Source organism: Taudactylus pleione, unplaced genomic scaffold (assembly GCF_031769625.1).
Source record: "Taudactylus pleione unplaced genomic scaffold, aTauple2 ptg000117l, whole genome shotgun sequence".
Taxonomy (NCBI): Eukaryota; Metazoa; Chordata; class Amphibia; order Anura; family Myobatrachidae; genus Taudactylus; species Taudactylus pleione.
Window position 1 is genome coordinate 20576010 of NW_028284519.1, and position 21941 is coordinate 20597950.

Sequence of the window (21941 nt, forward strand, 5' to 3'; positions counted from 1 at the left end):
GCTCCGCCTGCCGCACTCAGGGCCTGATTCAGAGCCGGACGCTATTTGCGCTCGCTCGTTCAGAAAAAGGGGCCGGCTATTTAAATTGAGCGCTCGCTCTTTGCGGTCTATTGACGCCTCTGTCTGAGCGAGCGAACGAAACATGCGCTCGCTATTTTGTAAAGACGCCCCCTGGCCGCTCGCATCCTACGTCATCTCCGCTATTTATTTGATTAATCGAGTACATCGAAAGGCATCTGAACTGCTCACAGTGCTTGTGGTTGGATTTTCCTACCGCAATCATGCGAACAGTTCAGGCTAAGAAACAACCAAGTGACGTGGTCGATGACGCTGCTTTGTTAATTGCACCTTCCCCTGTTACCACCCACAAACGCCTCATCCTGTCACTCAAATTAGCAGGCACTCGCTATTTTGCGAGCGCTCAATTTCCGACCGCAATGACTGGTTGGCGCATGCGCATTACGACCCATACGCATGCGCAGATGTGCGAACATCGCTCGGAGCGAACGAGCATCCGCTTACGAGCGGCTCTGAATCAGGCCCTCAGTGCACTTTCTGTAGGGACAGGAGACACGTCATGACGTCTCTCCTTTCCAGTGGAAAGAGTGAGGAGCTGTTTTTTTGTCGCACACGCCGGTCCAATACAGTGACAGACTGACAGTGTGACAGTCCATACACAAGATGGTAGGCAGAATCCGTCCGTAGCCCACTTTATAGTCGTCGGCCTCTGCGCCTGGTCATAGAGTACCATTGACCAGATGAGTGCTGACTAGTACATATGGGAGAGAGCACCAGCAAGGAGGGGGATGGGGAGGGGATTCTTCTACTGTGTGGTATAATGTGCAAGGGGGGGATTTTTACTGTGTGGTATAGCGTGTAAGGGGGGGATTTCTACTGTGTGACAATGTGTATGGAGGGGATTTTTACTGTGTGGTATAGTGTGCAAGGGGGGGGATGCGTGGTATAATGTGTAAGTGGGGAATTTCCACTGTGTGGCATAATGTGTAAGGGGGGGATTTCTACTGTGTGGTATAAAGTGTATGGGGGGGATTTTTACTGTGTGGTATAGTGTGTAAGGGGGGGTATGCGTGGTATAATGTGTAAGTGGGGAATTTCCACTGTGTGGCATAATGTGTAAGGGGGGGGATTTCTACTGTGTGGTATAATGTGTATGGGGGGGATTTTTACTGTGTGGTATAGTGTGTAAGGGGGGGATGTGTGGTATAATGTGTAAGGGGGGATTTCTACTGTGTGGTATAATGTGTAAGTGGAGAATTTCTACTGTGTGGTATAATGTGTAAGGGGGAATTTCTACTGTGTGGTATAATGTGTAAGGGGGGATTTCTACTGTGTGGTATGATGTGTAAGGGGGCGATTTCTGCTCTGTGATATAATGTGTAAGGGGGGGATTTGTACTGTGTGGTATAATGTGTAAGGGGTGGAATTCTACTGTGTGGTATAATGTGTAAGGGGGGGGATTTCTACTGTGTGGTATAATCAGGGCCGGCCCTAGCCCAAATTTTTTGGTAAGCGAGTATATTTTTTGGCTCCACCCTATGCAGTGCCCCTTTTACAGTGCCACTGGTAGTGGTCCCCCCTGTGCAGTGCCCCTTGTGCCCCCAGTAGTATTCCCCTTATATAGTGCTCCCAGTAGTAGTCCCCCTATGTAGTGCCCCCAGTAGTGGTACCCCCTATGCAGTGCCCCTTTTACAGTGCCCCTGGTAGTGGTCCCCCCTGTGCAGTGCCCCTTGTGCCCCCAGTAGTAAGCTCCTTAAGCCCCCCCTATGCAGTGCCCCCAGTAGTGGTACCCCCTATGCAGTGTCCCCAGTAGTGGTCCCCCCTTGTAGTGCCACTAGTAGTATGCCCCCCTTGTAGTGCCCCCAGTAGTATTCCGCCCCAGTAGTATTCCCCCCCTTGTAGTGCTCCCAGTAGTAACCCCCCTATAGTGCCCCCAGTAGTAGCCACCCCAGTAGTAAACCACCTCCCCCCCTCCGCAATAGAGACGTAATAAAAAAATAATTAAAAAAACACTTACCTGAAACCCGCTCCTGCTCCCGCCGCCGATATCAGCTCCTCCGTCCGCTGCTTTGCATTATGGGAGTGACATCATGACGTCACTCCCATTACCCACTTCGGGAGCCGGAAGATGTCCGGCTCTGGCAGTGGGAGCAGCAGCCGATGAGTCTGTCTGACTCTCATCAGCTGCTAAAGCAAACACACAGCTGTCGGCGCCGGCGGTTGTGTGTTTGTGCTGTGTAGCGCTGACCGAACTCCGGGCCTGTTTCTGACCCAGTCGCAAGCGCTGAGCGCTCGCAACCGGGTCGATGGTGGCCCAGAGCGCATGCGCACGACAGAGCCAGCTCCGTCGTGTGCATGCGCGAGACCTGGATAGCTACGGGCAATCCGTCGCTCCTGGTCTCGCACCAAAGGGGGCGTGCTGTCGATGTTGAGTGACAGCACGCCCCCTTTGGTGGGCGGGCCGGGGGGGGTGGCTGCCCAGACGGAGGCGTTCCCATGAGAATGCCTACCGTTTGGGGCAGCCCCACTGACATTACAAGTGATGTCAGTGGGAGAGCTTTCAGCTCTGTTTGAGACGAAAGCTCTCTGGGGCTTGCGGCCACGAGACCCTACCACAAGGGTCTCGTCGCAAGCCCGATGGTCGCGATGGTCTTGACCTTCGCGACCATCATCCTGGCCGCTCCATAAAAAAAAAAAAAAAAACGCCCTGATTCAGAGCGAGCGTCTGGCTCTGAATCAGGGCCTCCGTCCGGTCAGCGCTAGATACGCGGTGCAGCTGTGTCACAGAGACACAGTCGGCCCGCATCGTACTCAGCTGAGGTGCCCTTCACTATGTGGCGCCTTACGCAGCTGCGTACCATGCATAACGGGAGAACCGGCCCTGGGTATAATGTGTAAGGGGGGATTTCTACAGTGTGATATAATGTGTAAGAGGGGGGGATTTCTACTGTGTGGTATAATGTGTAAGGGGGGGATTTCTACTGTGTGGTATATGTGTAAGGGAGCGATTTCTGCTCTATGATATAATGTGTAAGGGGGGATTTCTACAGTGTGATGTAATGTGTAAGGGGGGGATTTCTACTGTGTGATATAATGTGTAAGGGGGGATTTCTACTGTGTGGCATAATGTGTATGGAGCATTACTACTGTGTGCACTTAGGGGCCCATTTATCAATGATCGCTTCTGCAGGGACACGGATGGCGTTAGCTGCTAGGGCCAATATCTGGAATGCATCTCATTCCGGGTATTGGTAAATTTGACAACATTGCATCCTCCATAGAAACCTATGGGGGATGCTGCTGCCAGCTGTAATGGAGATATCACAGCAGGTATCCTTAATACATATGGGGGATACATAGTATTTGAGGTAAACCCCAGAAAACGGGTGTTTTTCAGGGATTATAACTCCTCAAATACACTTTGATAAATGGGCCACTTAATGTGTAAGGGGTACTACTACTGTGTGGCGTAATGTGGAGAAGGGACACTACTATGTATTGTAATATGAATAAGGGGAACTACTGTGAATGTTAATGTGAATGGAGGGTACTATATTTTGGCCACACCCCTTCCCAAAGAGACCACACACCATTTTTTGGTACGCGCGCCTGCAGCGCACTGTCCCTGTTTACAATATGGGGGGGCACCAATGCTCTTTCTGGCACAGGGCACCAAAATGTTTATTTACAGCTCTGTTATCAACACCCATCACTTCTGAGGTGTCAATTATCCAGGTGGGCTCCATACAAATATCTTAGGCAGTTTCGAATATAAATTAATTTAATGTTTTGTGAGTCACTGAATTAGTGTAACATTTCTGGTGTATGGCCATCTTTAGACCATGTTCCTCATTCTGTAAGCAGTGAACAAAATACTCTCAGTGCTGATTGAACACACAACCTAAAACACCACACCTGCTGCAGAATAAACAGAGGTATTGCCCACCTCACAAAGGCACTAAAACAAAATAAATGCTAATTCTGCGCTGGTGTGTATATAATTAAAGAAGCGTTTATTTATTAAAACAAATCAGTTAAATAAACAACATGTATATAAAAGGTTTTTTTGCTTGTACAGCAATATAAGTGACATGACCACAATTGTACAAAAAGCATACAAATACAACAGTAAAAATGAGAAAAAAATGAGAAAAAAAGGCCAAACCACGATGAAGAAAAAGTTATTGTTAGTGTCCGTTGTCTGAGATCCACGCTTAGGGCTCTATTTACTACAATCCACATTTGTAATGTAGATTGTAGTGTGATATTACCGACTGAATTCGCATTGCGGATTCAGGCACTATCACAGGGATATACTACAAATTCCTTGCAGGGACAGAGCTTGCGGTAAAGCTCTGTCCCTGCGAATCCCCTCCACACACTCCACACGGTATTTTCGCAAAAAATACAATGACAAGTGCTGACGACCGTTGCTAAGCCCCGCCCCCGCTATCGCGGACCAACCCCCGTGACCTCCCTCCCTTAATTATACTTACCTGCAGTCATCGGTGTTCCGGTGATGTCCTCCGTGGCTCCGGTCAGCTGACATTCCATACTGCATTGGGACCCAGTCAGGTGATGACCGGGCAACAGTGCAGGCTGGGAGCCTAGCTGACCGGAGGGAGGACATCACCCGGAGCCCCGATCACCAATCCCTGGACTCTGGTAAGTTTTTTTTTTTTTTACTATTTTTTTTGCAGTGTATGAGCGTGTGCTCTGTTTAGACCACACAGCTGATCACTGGGGCCGGCTCTGGGCTCTGCTCTGCCTGTTAGAGCAGAGCAGGAGTCCGGTAACCGGGGGAGGCTCTGGATAATGCCACCTCTAGGTGGCGTTATTATCACAGGGCTTTCCCCGGTATTTTTTCACAATTTATTTTTAGTAACTTTGGCCAGATCACATTTCCCATTACAATTATGGGAAATGCGATTTGCTTACTAAAAATAAGTGATAATTAGGGCTTGGAGTAGAATTTTACGAATTCTACTCCAATTGCCCTGTAGTAACTTTAGGTGATACTAAAATAATGTCAAAAGGGTGTGAAAACATCCTTTTTCACTGTTTTAGTAAAAATAATGTTAATAAATAGAGCCTTTAGAAATGTAACTGTCACAAGCCGCACTCGAGACCCCAGAACCGGACCCCATCACTTACCTGTCAGGATGCTACAGCGCGGTGCAGTGGACTCCCGGCGATCAGCTGCTGTGGCTTCCCTCTTGCCTGCCTCTTCACGGTGACTCACCTCTCCTGCTCCCCACCAGCTCCCACATCCTGCCTGCAGCCTCAGGTCCGGCGTCTCCCACGTACCCTGCTGCGGTGATCTGTTCCAGTGGGCGTGGCCATCTTGGATTCACCCATGTGACACTGTCTCCTCCAATAAAGTAATTCCTACCCTGTTCTCGGCCAATCAGCATCCTATAGCTTCTTTAAAAGGATTCCTGTAGCAGTAATGGATTGCCAGTGCTACAAGTTCTTTAGTGGTCTAAAGAGAGTCTCCCCACTGTGCTCCTAGAGTATTTCCTACTTTCCCGTGCTACCACCATTCTCCATACAGCTTCCCAGCCGCATCAAGTAGTCCGTTCTACCACCATTCTCCATCCGGCTTCCCAGCCGCATCAAGTAGGTCCCGTGCTACCACCATACTCCATCCGGCTTCCCAGCCGCATCAAGTAGTCCCGTGCTACCACCATTCTCCATACGGCTTCCCAGCCACATCAAGTAGTCCCATGCTACCACCATTCTCCTTACGGCTTCCCAGCTGCATCAAGTAGCTCCCGCACTACCACCATTCTCCTTACGGCTCCTTAGCCACTCCAAGCAGCCTGTGCTGTCATTAGTCTCCATTCGGCTTCATAGCTGCATTAGCAGCTCCTGAGCTTTCATCTACTTTCAGCTGCCTTCTACACTTGTTCATAGCTTCCTTCCGATTTTAGTTCTTTCATGCGTAGGAACTTCCTTAAACCCAGTCTCCTCCAAAGAACAGCCGAGTTTAACAAGTCAGGTTCAAGACCCAGCCCGGGAACACAGAGTCAAAATCCTTCATCTGTGACAGTTAACAGTGGCCCGATGGACTCGGCAAGTGGTCTGTGATCTGGTGTAGATTCCGCTCAGGATGTTCTTTCATGTCTGGAAAGACAGGAGACTTCTCAAATCCAACTTATCCAATTTATTCAGGATATGTCGTCTCGCTTGGATAGCATTCAGGCTCTATTATCAAACCCTGCTCCGGTTAGTCCTCAACCTGCAATCTCCGCCGCTGAGCCGTCTCAGCCTTCAGTACCACCTGCTGCTTGACTCCAGCTTGCACTCCCCAGCAAGTTTGATGGTAATCCCAAACTATGCAGGGGTTTTTTAAACCAGTGTGAGATTCACTTTGAGCTTCAACTGACCAATTTCCCTACAGCCAGAACCCGAGTAGCATACACAATATCTCTGCTCTCTGGACAAGCCCTTGATTAGGTTTCCCCACAATGGGAGAAATCAGATCCACTACTTTCCAACTACTCTGAATTCATTTCCATGTTTTGCAGAATCTTCGATGAACCTGGTAGAATCACGTCCGCTTCGACTGATATTCTCCGGCAGGGCAGCAAAACAGTCGGACAGTATGTCATCCAATTCCGAACCTTGGCCTCAGAACTCAACTGGAATGAGGACACCCTCATAGCAGCCTTCTGGAGTTGGCTTTCTGAGAGGCTTAAAGACGACCTGGCTTCCCGTGATCTTCCTCCTAAATTGGATGTTTTAATTTCCCTCTGTAACAAAGTGGATCCACGGCTCAGCCTTGGAGAGGGGCAGATTTGACTGTGGAAGATCTCATCCAGTTCCTTGACTGCATTCACCTCCCGTAGGTGAAGAACCCATGCAGGTCAACCGCTCCCAACTGTCTGCGGAAGAACGTCAGAAAAGACAGAGACAGAATCTCTGTGTGTATTGTGGATTATCTCAACATCTAGTCAAAACTTGTCCCATCCGCCCAGGAAATGCCTCATTCTAACTTATGACAGAGAGGTTAAGTTAGGAGTTGCCATTGACTCACCTAGGAAGTCAGATTCCACCATCCAAGCTCAGTTGAAATTTTCTCGGGGTTCTAAAGTTGTCCAAGCTCTTTTGGACTCCAGAGCTGCAGAAAATTTTGTGACTACAGACTTTGTCCATAACCATCGGATTCCTATTGAAGCTTTACCATGAGTCGTCACGTTGACTGCTATTGATGGTAGTCTCATCACTAGTGGCACCGTCACTCATCGCACCAAGCCACTTAAACTTACCATAGAGGTGCTCCATTCTGAGGAGTTGTCCTTCCTAGTGATTCCAAAAGCCTCTCAGTCTCTAGTTCTTGGATCACCCTGGCTACAGAGACATTCCCCACAAATTGACTGGTCAACCATGCAGATAACGTCCTGGAGTTCCGATTATTTTAAGACTTGCCTCCATCGGGTAGTACCTGTTCGATCTTCAGCTCCACAAGCTCCTGAGGGTTTGCCCACACCCTACCTCAATTTCCAAGATGTCTTCAGCAAGCAGAATGCAGATACATTGCCTCCCCATCGGGTGTGGGATTGTCCCATAGACCTGATTCCAGGGAAACTTCCCCCCAGGGGTCGCACATATCAGTTATCCATACCTGAGACTCAAGTCATGTCGGAGTATATCCAGGGAAATTTGAGTAAAGGTTTAATTCAACCTTCCACGTCTCCAGCTGGAGCTGGATTTTTCTTTGTAAAAAAGAAAGATGGAGGTCTCCGGCCATGTATCGATTACCGAGGGCTCAATGATGTAAAAATTAAGAATCGTTATCCACTTCCTCTTATAACCAAACTATTTGACAGAGTCAAAGGAGCCATTATTTTTACCAAGCTTGATTTAAGTGGGGCTTATAACTTGATTAGTATACGTGCTGGATACGAATGGAAGACTGCCTTCAACACCAGAGATGGGCATTCCGAATATCTGGTCATGCCCTTTGGTCTTTGTAATGCTCCAGCCATGTTCCAATTCTTTCTGAATTAAATTTTCCGGGATCTCCTCTACAACTCTGTGGTCATCTACCTGGACGACACCTTGATTTTTTTCTCAAGATCTGGAGAGTCATCGAGTTCAAGTAAAGGAAGTCCTTCTGAGGATGTGCTCCAATCAACTTTTCTGTAAACTGGAGACATGTCTGTTTGAAGTCTCTAATGTACCATTCCTAGGTTACATAATCTCAGGAACCAGCCTCCAAATGGATCCTTCCAAGTTATAGGCCATTCTGGATTGGTCCCCTCCATCATCTCTGAAGTCTACCAGTGGTTCCTAGATTTTGCCAATTATTACCGCAAGTTTGTGAAAGGTTATTCCACCTTGGTAGCACCTATTACAGCCCTTACCTGCAAAGGGGTGGATCCAACCAAATGGTCTGCAGAAGAACTTTTCTTACTCCTAATCTCCGCAAAAAGCTACTACAGTGGGCTCATGCTTCTTATTTCTCTGGACACTTAGGAATTGACAAGATGCTTGAGTTCATCCAGCGTTCTTATTGGTGGCCCTCTATGAAAGTGGATGTGAGGTCCTACGTTTCGTCATGTGTCAAGTGTACCCAACACAAGGTGCCCTGACAGGCACCATCTGGGCAACTTCAACCACTAGCCATTCCCTTGCAACCATGGACTCACTAGTCAATGGACTTCATCACTGACCTTCCCTCATCTTGGGGTCACAATACAATTTGGGTTATAGTGGACAGATTCTTGAAGATGGCTCATTTTGTTCCCCTTACTGGACTACCCTCTGCACCATTACTCACTCAACTTTTCTTAAAGGAGATCTTCAGGCTACATGGATTACCCCAGGAGATCATTTCTGACAGGGGCGTACAGTTCGTGGCAAGATTCTGGAGATCACTCTGTTCGGGTAAAACTAAAGTTTTCCACTGCATACCACCCTCAAACCAACGGGCAAACCAAGAGGGTCAGCCAAGATCTAGAACAGTTCCTTCACACATTCATCTCTTCCTCTCAGGATGATTGGATAGACCTTCTTCCTTGGGCAGAGTTTGCTCACAACAATCATTACCATACTACCACTAAGTCAACTCCATTTCTCACGGTGTTTGGTCGTCACCCTAGAGTTCCAGAATTCACTCCGTTTCCAGTTTTGGATGTGCCTGCAGCTAACTTATCTCTCCAGCGATTCTCTGACATCTGGAGAAAAGTTCATTCCGCTATAACTAAAGCCTCAGCTTGATGCAAAAGATTCACTGATCGTAAGAGATGAGCTGTTCCGAACTTTCAAACTGGTGATATGGTCTGGCTCTCCACTCGCAATCTCAGACTCTGGGTTCCCTCAATGAAGCTGGCTCCACGCTTCATCGGTCCCTTTCCAATAACCAGAGTTCTCAATCCGGTTGCCTACCAGTTGAAATTACCACCTTTTCTTCGTATATCCAATTGCTTCCATATTTCTCTTCTGAAACCATTGATCCTAAACAGATTCCAGGAGACTCTTCCCAAAGCTTCAAGTGTTCAAACCCAGAGCGGTGAGGAGTTCAAGGTTGAAAGAATACTAGACTCTCGTTGTCGTTATAACCATCTTCAATACCTCATTGATTGGAAGAGATATGGTCCAGAGGAGAGAATTTGGATAAACTCTTCTGAAGTCTATGCTCCTTCTCTAGTCAAGGCGTTTCATATGAAATTCCCTATTAAACCAAGACAGTGTCCAGTGGCCACTCATGAAGAAGGGGGTACTGTCACAAGCCGCACTCGAGACCCCAGAACCAGACCCCATCCCTTACCTGTCAGGACACTACAGCACGGTGCCGTGGACTCCTGGCGATCAGCTGCTGTGGCTTCCCTCCTGCCTGCCTCATCGCAGTGACTCACCTCTCCTGCTCCCCATCGGCTCCCGCATCCTGTCTTCAGCCTCAGGTGCGTCGTTTCCCACGTACCCTGCTGCAGTGCTCTGTTCCATGGGTGCGCCATCTTGGATTCACCCATGTGACACTGTCTCCTCTAATAAAGTAATTCCTACCCAGTTCTCGGCCAATAAGCATTCTACAGCTTCTTTAAAGGATTCCTGTAGCAGTAATGGATTGCCAGTGCTACAAGTTCTTTAGTGGTCTAAAGAGAGTCTCCCCAATGTGCTCCTAGAGTATTTCCTACTTTCCCGTGCTACCACCATTCTCCATATGGCTTTCCAGCCACATCAAGTAATCCGTGGTACCACCATTCTCCATCCGGCTTCCCAGCCGCATCAAGTAGCTCCCGTGCTACCACCATACTCCATACAGCTTCCCAGCCACATCAAGTAGTCCCGTGCTACCACCATTCTCCATACGGCTTCCCAGCCGCATCAAGTAGCTCCTGTGCTACCACCATTCTCCATCTAGTAGCGGTGTGCTACCACCATTCTCCTTACGGCTCCTTAGCCACTCCAAGCAGCCTGTGCTGTCATCAATCTCCATTCGGCTTCATAACCGCATTAGCAGCTCCTGAACTTTCATCTACTTTCAGCTGCTTCTACACTTGTTCATAGCTTCCTTCCGATTTTAGGTCTTTCATAGGAATTTCATTAAACCCAGTCTCCTCCAAGGAACAGCCGAGTTTAACAAGTCAGGTTCAAGACCCAGCCCGGGAACACAGCCTCAAAATCCTTCATCTGTGACAGTAACATACTTCAATGTAGCTACTTTCGCAAGTTTTCTTTACCAATTAAATGTCAAGAAATGTAATATTAGAAGTCAATTAATGATATAAAACAGATCATTTAGCATGTGTAATTACCTCCGGTGGATTTGTTGAAATTAGACCCAATAGTTTAATGCTGATGGCACTTGCCTTGATGTCTGGGACCTCTGTGAGTTATGGAAGTCCTCACAAAGCGCACTTGTCCCTGGGGTGCATAGTCAGCCGCGGTTCCAGACAATATCTCTGTGAGCCTGCTTGTAGTGCCAGACGGGCAGGTAATATGCCTCCGTGATTGCCCAATAGCTGTCTACAGGGTGCACGATGACTGGCAAAGGTCTGGTCAGTTGTGCCCAGGTATTGTATATCCATCTGTAGTGACCGGCTTTAATGTCCAAAGGGTGGATATATTCAGGAACTCACCACCGCTGTTGCCGCTGGGCTTAAGATGTCAGGATCTGTGAACACTGGAGGAATAACCGAAGGTGTGGAGCAACTATGCGTTTCGGTCACTCCTGTGACCTTTTTCAAGTTTTGTTTTAGCCTCATTCTGTTAGCAGCAGGTCTATTTATCAGGAGTTTATCACCTGTATATGATGTTATTATTCCTTTCCATGACTAACTCTGCTCTCATTTACCTTGTTAGGCCTCACTGCCACCTCCTCACCTTATTAGAACATTCATTAGTAAAACAAAGACAACATCAAGCAAAATTTATATAAAAATACATTGAGTTTTTATTACAAATCAAATGACACTTTTTTACTTTACATAATAACATGGGGAACTCTGGACCAAGACTGGACTTTGGGGCCTATTCATCATACGTAAAATACCCCGGTAACCATGTGGAAATGCTAGTTTCCACATATTTAACCATCAGGGGTCCGAATAGTGCCCTGCTTCTTCCTATGGGAAGGAGTTCCTCCACCCTGCTTCTTCCTATGGGAAGGGGTGCCTCCGTCACCTCCTTACTGACTCCCTGGCGGCTTTGCCCAGGTGTGATCTCAGGTCCTGCATGCGCAATTGTCGTGCACAGGGGCAGGTAAGTAACGCAGCTACTTCTGTAGCTGCGCTACTAATCACGAGGGCAGCTGCTTTTCCGAGCAGCTGTCCCCACATCGGAGCAATGATGAATTGCTCCAGGGTTAATTATCCCCCACAGCGAGGTGAATACTTCATATGGCCCCCCGATGATGAATAGGCCACTCTGTCTCTTACAAACTTGTCCTACAAGAGGAACAAGATGGTGGAAACCTGATGACTCACAAAGAGCCATCCTTCTGCACTCAGGAGAGGCAAAATCCCCTGTGGAGGAAACCTCTGGGGAACCATGGCTGAAGGACTGCCCTTCCCTCTGGGCATTAGGAGGATATGCAGAGTTTAGTTAGGGGGCTTATTTATCAAATAATAATTGCAGGATACACACAAATATTACGGATCCCCTGAATGTATAAAGGAGGGACTGCAGCAGATATCTCTGATATCTGCTGCAGTCCCTCCATTATTCGAAAGCAACCTCAGCCCCAAGAGGTTTCTGTGGGGGCTGCAAAGCTGTCAAACATACTCCATTCCGGGACGGCCCTGATAAGATAACGGCAGGGCTGGACTTCCCATCTGACACTTCTGGCGAATACCAGAAGGGCCGATGGCCAGATGGGCCGGCGTCATGCCCTGTGAGACATAACAACGTCCCTTTTGAGGCAAGGACACGTGCCTTTTGCGGGCATGCGCAGGGGGACTGCCAGGGCTATTCAGCAGCCCCAGTCCATCCCTAGATAACGGGATGGAATTATCTTACATAATGCTTTACTAAATTGCAGGCGTGGTATGCATCGTTGATCCAAACCAGGATGCAGTGTGATAGCATTCATCTTTATATTCATGAGCGTTTTAAGAGAGGAGTGGGGTGCAGACTCAGTGCGGGCCCCCTCCTCTTTCCTGCTGTGCCGCGAGTGCAGTAAATTTTGGCTAAGTGCCAGAAGCTACTATGCGTGGATCTCCGGGAAAATGTTTTCTCGGGGACAGCAGTACAGCGCATGGGAAAATGGCCGCTGCACGGAGACAACGGACAGGTAAGTATAAAGACTATAATGGGTGCAGGGAGTGCGGTGTGGGCCCCCCTGGACCCAGGAGCTTGTGTGCACCGCACACCCTGCATCCATTATAGAATATCACATCTGCAAGCATTCGCTGAGTCTCCACCTACGTACTGTCTATCATCCTGGAATCAGTCCAGATTGGCTCCTGCCTCTATATCAGGGATGGGGAACCTCAGTCCCGGGGGCCGTATAAGGCCTGCGGAGTCATTTGGTCTGGCCCTTAGAGCTTTTCTCTGCTAGTCTCATCTGGCTTGCAGGGTGCCTAGAATGACACCCTGCAGCCAGAATTTATGCAGCAGTGCCGCCTGGAGTGTCCTTAGGATGCTTCAGACTGTCACAACGCTGCTCTTACAGCTCCCCGGAGCATCATCAGGATGCTCCTGGTATTGCTGTAATCACCGGCGATTGTGGCCCCACCCCATGTGACATCACATGGAGGGAGCGTGGCCTGCACCAGGCCCGCGAATAAGGTTATATATATCAAAATGGCCCTCGGCAGAAAAAAAGTTCCCCACCCCTGCTCTATATCCTGCTGGCGCTAACGCTGCCCCAGTGCCGGTGATAGAGTTTTCAGGCTGGCAGTGAGCGTTTGGGGGCGGTAACGGGGAGATAGACACAACTATATTCAGTAAAAACATTTGATTTACATTCTCTGCTTTCTAGTGTTCCAATTACCACATCCCAAAAGAGAATGCCCTGCAGAAATAGGTCACTGGGGTGTGTGCGCTCTACATGTCTGACGTACATGTTCTGCTTCTTTACAGTGGAAGACATCGTCATGTTACCACAATACAATTCCTCTCAGGTTAACAAACAAACACAGGATATTTTTGTCAGTAAAGGAGACTGGGCCCTGTTGGACGTCAGTGTAAGCAACGCAACGCTATGGACTGAAGGATTTGCATACAGCCAAGTGATCTTCACGGTGATTAATGCTGCTTTAGAAAAATTATGATAACAAAGTTGCAGATAGAGAGTTGAACAGAAATGACTCTAAAAAAAGCACATGCAAAATACACAATATATTCGCCTATAGGGCTGATTTAGAGTTGGACGCAAAGCCGATATTTATGCAGTTGAGCAATTATTGGTAAACTACGCACTGCACATGTGTCAAGGTACATTACCATCATCGCTTACAGCAACATTTACCCTCAATGTGATTGACAGTCAGCGACCGTTTGTGGGAGGTCATTTCCGGCATTGTAAAGCAGGGGTCGGGACTATGATGAGGCAATTCAGCGCGAATCGCATCATCAGATCCCTCTGGACCACCCACTTTCGAAAAGTAAGTTCAGGGGGAGCCGGATAGGCCAATCTGGGAGGCTTGCCCTCTCTTGTGGGGGTCGGGAACACCACACGGTTTTCAGGAGCATCCTGGCCATTGCGAGAGAGTCGGTAAGTATGGCCTATGGAGGTGCAGAATGTTATCTGAACATGGCAACTGAAATCAGTGTAACTGCAGAAAAAGGCACAGTCTATGACGGTGATGCGTCCGCATCTGTCTAGCCACCCTCCTCTTACCTCCCAGAAACTTCCACTGAAATTGCCAAATTCGTTCTGCGCCCTCCAGTGGTAACCATCAGGGCACATGCACAGTACGACACATACACAGACTTAACAAATCTGAATCAAGCCCAGTGTGACACCAGCAGCCAGAAGAAAGTATGTGACCCCAAGCAATCATGATGCATGGCTAACAATAACAATACTAAAGCCGATAAGACCCTGAATGTCCTAAGTACAACACAGCCACCTTGTGTTCCTAACACATGTCATAGTAGCCGTGCAGGTTTATGAGCTCAGGGGTGCAAAGAACATAGGCCAGGGACTACCAAGCAGGTGAGGAAGGTGATATTATACACCCTGTGTGCTTGTTTCTGGTGGTTCCATAATGTAATGGGGCTGTTTTTTTTCTTTCATAACTTCAGTGCAGTTATTCCCTTAGATGGTACCGTCAGTGCCAATCACTACTTACTGGTACTGAGTGATCTTCTTCAACCCATGTTGCAGCATTTCTTTGCTGACCAGATGGATCTTTTCCAAGTTGACAATGGTCCCATTTACACAGTAGGTGTGATTCACACTGTCACTGCCCATTGGTTTGATGAGCATGACCCTGATGTTATCTATAGGTCATGGTTTTCTCAGTCCACAAATCTGAACCCAATGGAGCATTAATGGGATATTCTGGAATGACACCTGACACAGTGTTTGCCAACACCATCAACCAGGCACCATTTGAGGGGTTTTCTTGCTTCATCCTTCCTGTCCAGATCAGACATTGGTAGACTGAAAGCCATTTTTCATGCAAACCTTACTGGCACACTTTGGGTCTGATCCAGATCCGCACAAAAATGCTGATGTTAATGCAGATCGAGCGATTGTTAGCCATTGCACATGAATCAGGACCTTTGTCCACTATTTGCATATAATCGCTGCAACACCATTGTACCTTCAAAGTTTAGTTTAGTTAATATATCACTGCCTGGCCTCCTAGATAGTAATCCTGTTCAGTTTGATTGCTCTCAGTAGCACATACCTTCTATGCAGCCTTACCAACCCTATCACAATTTAAAATTAATTCTAACTTCGGTGCAGGTATGATTCAGACCAGTGGTCAAAGTGGGAATTTAGAAGTATGGAAAATTTAAGGTCGTACTTATGTGCGCATTGGAAAAGGGGACGTGACCACTCACAAGGGGTGTGTCTTGTAGTGCACCACACCGTAGTACACCTTATACACATTATGCCACACAATAGTAGTGCCCCTTATAACACATTATGCTATGAAGCAGGAGTGCCCCTTATACATTATGCCACACAGTAACGCCCCTTACACATTATACACACAGTGCATAATGTGTAAAACACACACACACACACACAGACCCCCACAGGAAAAACACACACACAGGCACCCTGGATAGTATAACTCACCAGGTGATCCTGTAACCAGTCAGCCAAGCTGTCTGCTAAGATGGCGTCTGTGGGTGGCAGAGGTCGAGGGGAACCCAGAGGCGGTGTAGGAAAGTCACAGAAGGAGTGGAGATGAGAAGGGGAGCAGGGAGCGGTGTTCCGACCATCGGTAACTTCCAACCCCGCGGGAGCCAAGAGCAGAAGCAGTCAAGTGAGCAGAAGGGGAGGAGAGGCACAGGGGGAGTGGAGATGAGGAGGGGAGCGGGGAGCAAGCACCAGAGGTCCATCCAGCGGCAACCCAGGAGCAGCAACAGGCAGTCAGGGGCCATCCAGCCTCCGGACCAGAAAGCAGCAGAACTTCCAGCGGGACGCTGTGTTATACAGGCGAGCAACTCTGCAGGACTCTGGTGTGTGTGGCTGTGTGAGTCACATATACAGCAATCAAGCCAGTCCCCCACTGTACAGCTGCTCACGGTACAGATGCAGCTAAACTTCAATCAGGGTCAGTGCAAATCAAAGTAAGGATGGACATCGAAAGCCCACCATCAAATGATGGCTGGGCTTCCACCATTGAAACTTTAAATTAAATGGTAATTTACCATTGCATCAAAAGAATTTGATAGAAAAAACTATTCATATGATTTGTGCATGCCCAAATACCCCTGCAGTGTGGCTGGATGGGGACAGGACTGGGGGCTGGATCAGGGCAGAAACTGGGGGTGGGATTGGGGCAGGGCAACAAGCAGTTACTATGTACTTGCTGCTCCAGAGTTCGAGTGCTGTCCTCACATTCGGCTCCTGGGTGCCTCCATTCAGGCATCACTGTCACCCGCAGGTCCTGGTCGGACTCCCGCAGCAAGGTAATTCCTTGCAGCCAGCTCTTCTGTATCCAGTCTCTGCCCCTTAAAAAAAGGTCCCATCGGAACACCATCAAATCATTACCATTCGATGGTGCCAAACATCGGAAAGCCGCCATTGAATAGTAAAAACACTACCATCAAATAAAAACTTTGATGCTTAGAAACCATCACGAATCGATGTCCATCCCTGAATCAAAGTGCCTGCATGTCATACCGCAGCATACCAGCACACTTTGAACACTGATTCAGACCCAAAGCTGATTCAATCAGGTTGCAGGCAGCATGGGGCAATATATCAATGTCATGCCAAATACTGTTTAGTGCTGCTGTAATGAGATTAGTACATGATGATATATGTGCATAGGTTTCAGAAGCAATTTCCCCAATTCTGATGCAACTGTTTTTTACTCAGAATTCCAAAAATAGAAATGTTCACAGCAAATTAATTAGTTACCTATAGGTATATAGCTAATGCTATAGGCCGATTTGATTTTTATCTTCATATTCTCCTTTTCAGATAAACTTACAACGAGCCCCTCTAATCTACATCCTAAACATCTTCATCCCAGCATGCTTCTTGGTCTCTTTGGACATTATCAGCACGCTTATTCACATTGGACATGGGGGCAGACTACTCTTCAAAATAACAGTGATTTTGGGATTCTTCATGCTCTTGCTGATTCTGAACAACATGCTTCCTGGTACGGACAAGCCCCCAATTTTAGGTAAGTCAATTCTCTATTCCCCACAGGAACTCTGTGGCATGAAACCTCCCATCAATTGGTCGGTGACTCATTAAATATGTTAAAAAAAATTTTTTACAGGAGTACAATCTTTAAAACAGTGTGTTTTATGCCTGTGAAGTAACTTTAAACACGACATTCACTTCCAATTTACAAATGCCATTAAGGCATTGCAGTGTAGGCTGTGCGCTTACTTTTATGGGACAAAAAAATGGTTATTATTATTATTAGAATTTATTTATATTGTGCGACTATATTACACAGTGCTTTACAGATCATATAAAATTATTTACATCAGTCCCTGCTCTATAGGAGTCTGCCACACACAGACATACACACATATAACACACTGATGGCCTGATTCAGCAAGGATCGATGATGCGGCTGCAATCGCGCATGCAGTTCTGCTGTGAAAGTATGCTAATAATTGCAATCGTAAAGTACTCGCACGGACAACACGCATACACCCACTTCCCCTCTCACACATCCGTAATACCTTGCAATCCATCCAAAACATTGGTAACATCGAAGTACATCGGAGCCTCTCGCACCATTACGACAGGTCAGACCTCACTTAGAAATTGCTAACTTTCCTGTACGCAGTGAGCACTCAAGCTGTGTATGCCGACGCAGGGGCTAATTTATGCACGCCCCTGTAACGGCGTTCAAATGCACTGGCACACCTGCGTTACTCTGACCAACCCCCCGTCACCACCCCCAAATGCTCTCTGTCTGGCAATCACTCTGCAATTTCTCTGCGTGATCTCCGTGATCGCAGTGCGATCACAGTGAAGCATTCGTGCACTGCGATACATGTGTGGTACACAATAATCGTCCATCTGCATATGCGATTGCAATGGTGATCCTTGCTAAATCAGGGATCGCCATTTGTGAGCAGCCTATTGTGGAGTAAACAAATTCTCATAAGAATTGGTGAATGAATGTGGGATTTACTAATCAATGAGAGATTAAGGAACAATCTGCATAAGCATGCAAGACAGTGTTTAAAAAAAAAAAAAAAAAATTAAATATTTCACCCTTGAAATTAAGCCAACATTAATATCTCCTTTCTTTCATGAGATGCATTACAGTCATGATAGCAGACTATTGGAGGAAAATGGAATCTTTTTTTTAAGAGACACTTTGGTTGCAAAAACCTACCATAAACTTGCTCCTTGCACCTGTGTATATAAATGGGATCTAGTTTAGTGGCCGCCAGTCACAATCCCGACTGCAGAATGCCGGCAAAGGATTTATGATGGGCGTCAAAAATACCGACGCCTATCATAATCCCGATGCCGGAATCCAGGACGACGCGTGCCTGAACAAGGTAAGTCCGGGGCGTCCGTCCTGTTAGCCACGGGGGGGAGGGTTAGGTTTAGGGCAGTTAGCGTTAGGTTTTGGGAGGGGGGTTAGGGTTAGGCACCCCTAGAGGGGAGGGTTAAGGTTAGGCACCCCGTGGGAGAGGTTAAAGTTAAGCACCCCACCAGGAGGGTTAGTTTAGAGAGCGGTAAGGGGGGGTTAGGGTTAGGCACCATCCCGGGAGGTTGGGGTGGAGGGGAGGGTTAGATCACTTACCTGTCGCTGTCGGGATTTCCTGCTGTTGGGAACACGCTGCCGGGATTTGAACCAGTGGCTAAACAGCCACCGGCATTTCATTCCCATTCCATATAAATTGTGCACTATAACCAGGGGTTAAAATGGGCAAGAATGGGGTGGAACTGAGTTCCATCACCGCTAATGGTAGGTGGAACTAGTTCCACCTCCACCAAATCCCTGCAAAGAAGTCCCACAGACAGAGCCTAGGGAGGCTCAATTTTGTCAGAGAAACCAGTATATAGGTAAGGAAAGAATCAAGCAAAGGCAATACACAGGGGTTGCAAAAAACATTAGGCATCCAAGTGACATAGTCTAGTTTGTGGGGACCCCATAAAAAAATGCAGAGGCACGGCAGAAAAATAACACTGATGATATAGAACATTTTTTTTTTCTTTTTACGTGATCTAACATTGTAGTCTCAGCTGATAGCAGAAGTGTTAAAAAAGCATCTAAAATGCATTTCACATTGTCATAGCCCCCAAAGCTTATGGGGGCCTCGGTGGCCCCCAGCCATTCAATTTACTGTTTCCTATACACAACAATTTGTGAGTGTGTGTGTAAAGAACAGTTTTCACACTTGTCTTGGCCTGTCAGACTAGCATGGCGGAGGGGTGGGGAGTAAGTGGCAGGAAAGATGAGTTCCACCACCTCTCCAGGGGGTTCCGGACTATAGACAGACAGTAACATCTGGTGTCTATCTAGACATTGTCTAACTAATTAGACAGTTAATAGTTAGACAAGGATAAAAGTTCGACACAGACAAAAGTCAGACACACTAAAGTTAGAAACGTAAAAAGTTCGACAGGTACAAAAGATCGACAGGGTCAAAAGTTCGACATGTATAAGACAAAAATGGTCAACACATTATTTTTATTTTTTTTATTAGGGTTAGGTTCAGGGTTAGGCACTTACTGGAGGGTTAGGCACTTACCCCCACGGTTAGGGTTAGCCACTTACCCAGACAGTTAGGCTTAGGCACCAGGAGGGAGGGTTAGGGTTAGGGTGAAGATTAGGGCTAAAAAAAAAAAAAAAAACATTATCGACCATTTTTGTGTCGACCATTTTCATGTCGAACTTTTGACCCTGTCGATCTTTTGTACCTGTCGAACTTTTTACATGTCTAACTTTAGTGTGTCTGACTTTTGTTTGTGTCTAACTTTATTCCCTAACTATTGACTGTCTAACATCTGGTGTCTATCTAGACATTGTCTAACTAATTACTGTCTATCTCTTATACCACACCCCTCTCCAGGACCACTTTAAGCCCTAGTTATAGCACAGTACAGCAGTGCATACATCCACATGCTGCACCACAGGAGCCATGACCTTCTTAAATAACTGCCCTTGTGTTCTTCAATGGACGTGATTGAACCATTCTAAAAATGGTTCTTGAACTAGGTTGTCAAATTTGAAGTATTGTAGGAACTGCTCATATTACTTTCCATTTTGAAAAATTCAACCATGGATTGAGCATGTTTGAAGCTGTTCAAAAAGTCTAAAAAAAATTTCTGTGTTGATAGACCCTGTTCAATGGTTTTTATGATGGTGTCGGACGTCCATCGAGTGCGTCTGACTTATGTGCAGCATATTTGCTGAACACACTCCATGTACATGTGTGATGTTCAGTAAACATCAGCATGGGCCAATCGTGTATGAACAAAGAGCACATTTAACAAACCTCTTACATTTAAGAAGTAGTGACATTCAATGTACAGTGTTCTACCTCTAGTTGGTATTTTATAATCTAGATCATAGAACTTTAGGTCGAACATGCCAAATTGCCCCCAATTCACCACGAACAAGACCAAGACCAGCAAGCCGTCTGGTTTAATGGACCTTCTGCACTTGCTCAAACAGTTCTCTCATCTCTATTCCTCTCCTTACTATTGATGGGAAGCATTTTACCAGTTGCGACTGTACGAACCAGTTGTGAATACAGTTTTGGTGAATGCTTCTTTTGTTCTTTGTGTACAGGTATATTCTGCTGTGTGTGTCTTGCCGTCATGGTAGTCAGTATAATTAGCACCATTGCAACCTCTTATATGCTAATGTTGTCTGAAACTCAATCAAATGTCCCAGCCTGGATAAAGTTCTTGATCATTAGACACCTGGCCCGTATCCTGTGCTTCAAGGTCCAGCCCTCCAAACAAGACATGGCTCCTGTCATTAGAGCCAGAAAGGGTGAGTACAGGCTGGATGGGTGACACAAGCCATGTGCATGTTGAGTAAGAAGATTACCTAACTGCCTACTAACCCTTGTTTCTCTCCTAGGGGGCAATGGTAATGGAAACAAAGCATGTGCTACCCCCCTTCAGTGGAGGACGGACACACAGGACGAGGGAAGAACGCATCTGGAAGTACACATCTTAAAAAGGCTGCTGGTGGAAGTTCTACAGATCCAACAGGATTTGACCTACTCTAAAAACATGGAAGATAACAAGTCAGGGTGGTACACTGCAGCTTTGATAGTGGACAGGCTTTTCCTCAGGCTACATATCATCATTGTCATTGCCATGTTTGTAGTTGTTATTGGCATGTGGATCACATGATACTTACTGACAGAACTCTGGCCAGAGGCCAAACCACAAATCAGCCCCTATTGTGTCATTCTCACACATAGCAGTGTCACCATAAGTCATACATCCTGACTGGTAAAGTTTATGACAGTTAATACATACAGACAGTCTGGTCTGAAAATATATACCCTAAATTGAACACAAAGCCTAATTTCCTTCAGTTTGATTAGGATTCCATGCAATGCCCCTAAACCACATCTAGCGGGAGTAGTATCAAACCTTCCTCAAAGGACAGGTAGAGATGTGGCCCATAGCAACATATCAACTTCTAGCTATTATTTATAGAATGCACTAAATAATACCTAGGGGTAAATTTACTAAGATTCGAGTTTGCTCAAGATTGCAATCTTGGGTGAGTTTAGGCATGTTTTTCAACTCGCAAATTTACTAAAGATAAACGCGGGTGAGTTTGGATGAAATGTCTCTCTTCTCACTGAAAAACTCGGGTGAGATTGCAAAC

General features: G+C 46.8%; 1 protein-coding gene across 1 annotated transcript in view; it reads left to right on the forward strand.

The window, feature by feature from the left end:
* LOC148524689 (5-hydroxytryptamine receptor 3A-like) overlaps window positions 1–21454 on the forward strand; it is a 57136-nt gene extending 35682 nt beyond the window's left edge. The window contains exons 6-9 of the mRNA XM_088471976.1: window positions 13549–13709; window positions 17081–17288; window positions 20880–21086; window positions 21177–21454. Of these exons, the coding sequence (XP_088328102.1) occupies window positions 13549–13709; window positions 17081–17288; window positions 20880–21086; window positions 21177–21454 (854 nt within the window). The remainder of the gene's footprint in view (window positions 1–13548; window positions 13710–17080; window positions 17289–20879; window positions 21087–21176) is intronic.
* Window positions 21455–21941: the final 487 nt, after the last annotated feature.